The sequence below is a fragment of the Chaetura pelagica genome, unplaced genomic scaffold (genome assembly GCF_000747805.2).
Source record: "Chaetura pelagica isolate M959 unplaced genomic scaffold, ChaPel_1.0 scaffold132, whole genome shotgun sequence".
Lineage (NCBI taxonomy): Eukaryota > Metazoa > Chordata > Aves > Apodiformes > Apodidae > Chaetura > Chaetura pelagica.
In genome coordinates this window covers 563,347-567,816 of record NW_009952709.1, presented here as the reverse complement: position 1 = coordinate 567,816, position 4,470 = coordinate 563,347, and the positions used below count along the sequence as shown (strand labels likewise).

The 4,470-nt window shown below is 55.1% G+C and overlaps 1 protein-coding gene across 1 annotated transcript in view; it reads left to right on the top strand.

Annotated features, from left to right (window-relative positions):
• Positions 1–4,470, top strand: part of RGS3 (regulator of G-protein signaling 3) — a 69,752-nt gene that overhangs the window by 19,952 nt on the left and 45,330 nt on the right. The window contains exon 8 of the mRNA XM_009994329.1: positions 960–1,071. Within this exon, the coding sequence (XP_009992631.1) occupies positions 960–1,071 (112 nt within the window). The remainder of the gene's footprint in view (positions 1–959; positions 1,072–4,470) is intronic.

Below are 4,470 nucleotides of genomic sequence, written 5' to 3'. Positions count from 1 at the left end.
GGGTGGGAGTGTGCAGGGGGGCTGGGAGTGTGCAGGGGGGTGGCAGCCAGGGGGCCCACAGGAATAGTGCAGCTGCTTCCTGCTGTCTGCTGAGTGTTACTGCTGACTTCTGCAGGAGAGCAGGACAGGCTCAAAGCTTGGCTGATGGCACCAAGCCCCTCACCCCCAGCAGGCTTCTGGGTCAGGGATCTCCAGTCCAGTGCAGGAGCTCATTCTTCTTCTTTTAAAAATCACCCTGATGGTACTGATGGATCTAGGGACCTTGGGCAAGAGCCAGAAGCAGAACAAAACCTACCTTTTGAGTTGTGAGCACTCTCAGTGCTCTGGTGCAGCTTCCAGGACACCTGAGTCACTGCTCAAGCAGGGAGCTGGGCAGGCACTGGGCTCAGTGTTTGCTTTCCACCCGTCAGTGTGGTTTGGAGGTGTCAGGTTTGTTCCTGCAGCTGCTCTTGTGGGTTCTGCCCTTGTGAAAGCCAAACTGCTCTTTTCTCAAAGGGAACAAAACAGGGCATGCAAAGGCTGAGAACAGGGAGAAACTCCTTCCTGAGTGTGCTTAGGGAGGTCACTTTTGCTTTTAGTTTGCAACTTTTACAGCCTGCTGGGATTAGTTGGCAGCTTCTTCCCTTCTCCTCCTCCTCCTCTGATTTATAACTTATGTAAATGGGAAGTGACACAGAAGAGCAGAGAGGGTGTGTTTGCCTGGCCTTAAACTGTCAGGCAGGTTTATCCCTCTTGTCACAGGACTCCACAAGCCTTGGTAGGTGGCTGCCAAGCTGGAGGAGCCTCATCTGAAGCTTGCTGGGAGCACCCTGAGGGGTGTAGCAGCAGCCAGCCCCTCTGGGAAGGGGTCTTGGGCTGTCATGGTTGGTGTATCTCCCCAGGGTAGAGGACCTTTCCCAGGACACTGTCACAGTGTCAAGAGATTAACAGCTGCTTCTTTGCTGCTCTTGTGCTTCCAGGTGACCCTCTTTGTCTACTCTGACCTGCTGCTCTTCACCAAGGAGGACGAGCCTGGGCGCTGCAATGTGCTGAGGAACCCTCTCTACCTGCAGAATGTCAAGCTCCAGGAGGGTGAGTGTCTGCAGCAGCAGCTGGAGACTTGGGGGGCATTTCATTTTCTGGGCTGCTACTTATGAAGGTGTCTGGCCAGCAGCAGGGAAGAACCCCAGTGTCCCAGCATGTTAGAGTAAAATCCAACTGGTGCTGCCAGGTCATCTTTCCTTGAGGTGCAGGCCCAGCATCAGCCTTCCCATCCCTGCATTATCCCAGCCCTTGGGAGATCCATCTCCAGGGACACCTCAGGAGCACTCAGGGCAGCTCTTTGGGTGTGTGTCTCAGGGCTGGGCTGCCGTTCCCCAGGTCTTGCTGTGCTGTGCTGTTCCCCTGGCTGGTGTGATACTGCCCACAGCAGGGGCTTGCTGAGGCTGAGAAAGGGAAGTGGAGCCTTGAGGTTTCCCCTCAAGAGAGCTCAGAGATTGTCTCCAAGTGAGTCTGGCTAAGCCCTAGTGACCTTTGCTGCTTCTGTCTCCAGCCACCCATGGCTTCCCATGCACCAGCACCCCTGGCTGAGGAAGGAGAACACCCCGGCCATGGGTGGAGGCTGTGGACCATGTCCTTACTCTCTTCACCTTGGCTGGGCTTTCATATCTAGCTGAGAGCTCAGAGAGGGCTGGAGGATGATTTGAAATCAGTTACTTTAAGTTGCAGTGCTGAGGCTGTCCCAGAGATGGCCTTTAGCTGCTCAGGGTCAAAAAAGGAACCAACAAATTGCTCTGCCACATCCTGTTTGCTGTGGTGAAGCCCCTTCTTGGCCCTGGGCCCAGTTCAACCTCATTCCTTCTTTGTGCAGTCAGTTTTTGGGTACAGGTTTGTTTTGTGTGTGGTCACCCCTGTGCAGCAGCGTGGGGCTGGTGCCTCCTCCTCGAGCTGGACCAGGACCTGGTGTGGGAAACTGGGAATAGATGGAAGGAAAAACTGCCCTCTGGTGAGGTTGGTCACATATCAGTACCTGAATGGGGCCTGCAGGAAAGCTGGGGAGGGACTTTTTTATAAGGGCATATTGTGATTGGACGAGGAGTAATGGCTTTAAACTGGGGGAGGGGAGATTGAGATGAGACATTAGGAAGAAAATGTTTGGTGTGAGGGGGATGAGACCCTGGCACAGGTTGCCCAGGGAAGCTGTGGCTGCCCCATCCCTGGCAGTGTTGAAGGGCAGGTTGGATGGGGCTTGGAGCAGCCTGGGCTGGTGGGAGGTGTCCCTGCCCATGCAGGGGGGTTGGATCTAGATGATCTTTAAGGTCTCTGTGGGATCTCCATCCCTGGAGACTCAACTGAGCAAGGCTGTGAGCTCCCTGGTCTGGGTGCTTTGGGTGGGGCTTGGACTAGAGACCACTCGAGGGGCCCCTTCTAGCCCAGCTCACTGTGTAGCTGGATGAGCTGACATGTCCTTTCAGTCCTGTGGCCCTGACCAAAAGGGATTAATCCAGATCTGTGCTGCTTCTCCAAAGGGATCATTTTCTGGATGAATTTTGCCACATCCCATGACTTTCCCAGCTGAGCTGTGAGCTCTGGATGAGCTGCATCTCTCCACGTGCCACACCTTGTTGTGAGCCTCACTGGTGGGGATCTGCAGGGCTGTGCTGGGCACCACCTGCCAGTTGTCATTTCCCAGTTCCAAGAACGTTTCTGCTCCCGGATTAATTCATTGATCTCTCTGGTGGGGGAAGAAACACAGTGAAGGAGACAGGGCACCATGGCATGAGCTGGTTAGAAAAACCAGTGAAGCTTCACTGGGGTTTGGTGAGTTTGTTCTCAGTGCTGCTGATTTCTAAGAACCAGACAAAAGGAATTGTTCCTCCTTGGAGAGCTTGTTGGTCAGCATCTGCTCCTGGGGTTGGGCATGTGCCACCCCGGGCTGCTCTCAAAGGCTGCTGAATAACCCTGCTCTTGGTCACATCCCTGAAGGACTCAGCTCTCCTGGTGCTGCTCCCAGCTCCCTGCATGCAGGTCTGTCTGCAGCTGGGCACAGAAGGTGCCTCCTGACCTCAGGCAAGGCAGGTGGATTTCTTGGGTGGTTTTTCTGCCTCTTACTTCCTTGTTGCCATAATAACTGGAGCAGCTCTGCTCTGGAGCCAGGCTGGGAGAGTTGGGGTGTTCAGCCTGGAGAAGAGAAGGCTCCAGGGAGACCTGAGAGCAGCTTCCAGTGCCTGAAGGGGCTCCAGGAAAGCTGGGGAGGGGCTTGGGACAAGGGCAGGGAGGGAGAGGACAAGGGGGAATGGATTAAAACTGGGAGAGGGGAGATTTAGGTGAGACATGAGGAGGAAATTCTTCATTGTGAGAGTGGTGAGAGCCTGGCTCAGGTTGCCCAGGGAAGCTGTGGCTGCCCCATCCCTGGCAGTGTTGAAGGGCAGGTTGGATGGGGCTTGGAGCAGCCTGGGCTGGTGGGAGGTGTCCCTGCCCATGCAGGGGGGTTGGATCTAGATGATCTTTAAGGTCTCTGTGGGATCTCCATCCCTGGAGACTCAACTGAGCAAGGCTGTGAGCTCCCTGGTCTGGGTGCTTTGGGTGGGGCTTGGACTAGAGACCACTCGAGGGGCCCCTTCTAGCCCAGCTCACTGTGTAGCTGGATGAGCTGACATGTCCTTTCAGTCCTGTGGCCCTGACCAAAAGGGATTAATCCAGATCTGTGCTGCTTCTCCAAAGGGATCATTTTCTGGATGAATTTTGCCACATCCCATGACTTTCCCAGCTGAGCTGTGAGCTCTGGATGAGCTGCATCTCTCCACGTGCCACACCTTGTTGTGAGCCTCACTGGTGGGGATCTGCAGGGCTGTGCTGGGCACCACCTGCCAGTTGTCATTTCCCAGTTCCAAGAACATTTCTGCTCCCGGATTAATTCATTGATCTCTCTGGTGGGGGAAGAAACACAGTGAAGGAGACAGGGCACCATGGCATGAGCTGGTTAGAAAAACCAGTGAAGCTTCACTGGGGTTTGGTGAGTTTGTTCTCAGTGCTGCTGATTTCTAAGAACCAGACAAAAGGAATTGTTCCTCCTTGGAGAGCTTGTTGGTCAGCATCTGCTCCTGGGGTTGGGCATGTGCCACCCCGGGCTGCTCTCAAAGGCTGCTGAATAACCCTGCTCTTGGTCACATCCCTGAAGGACTCAGCTCTCCTGGTGCTGCTCCCAGCTCCCTGCATGCAGGTCTGTCTGCAGCTGGGCACAGAAGGTGCCTCCTGACCTCAGGCAAGGCAGGTGGATTTCTTGGGTGGTTTTTCTGCCTCTTACTTCCTTGTTGCCATAATAACTGGAGCAGCTCTGCTCTGGAGCCAGGCTGGGAGAGTTGGGGTGTTCAGCCTGGAGAAGAGAAGGCTCCAGGGAGACCTTAGAGCAGCTTCCAGTGCCTGAAGGGGCTCCAGGAAAGCTGGGGAGGGGCTTGGGACAAGGGCAGGGAGGGAGAGGACAAGGGGGAA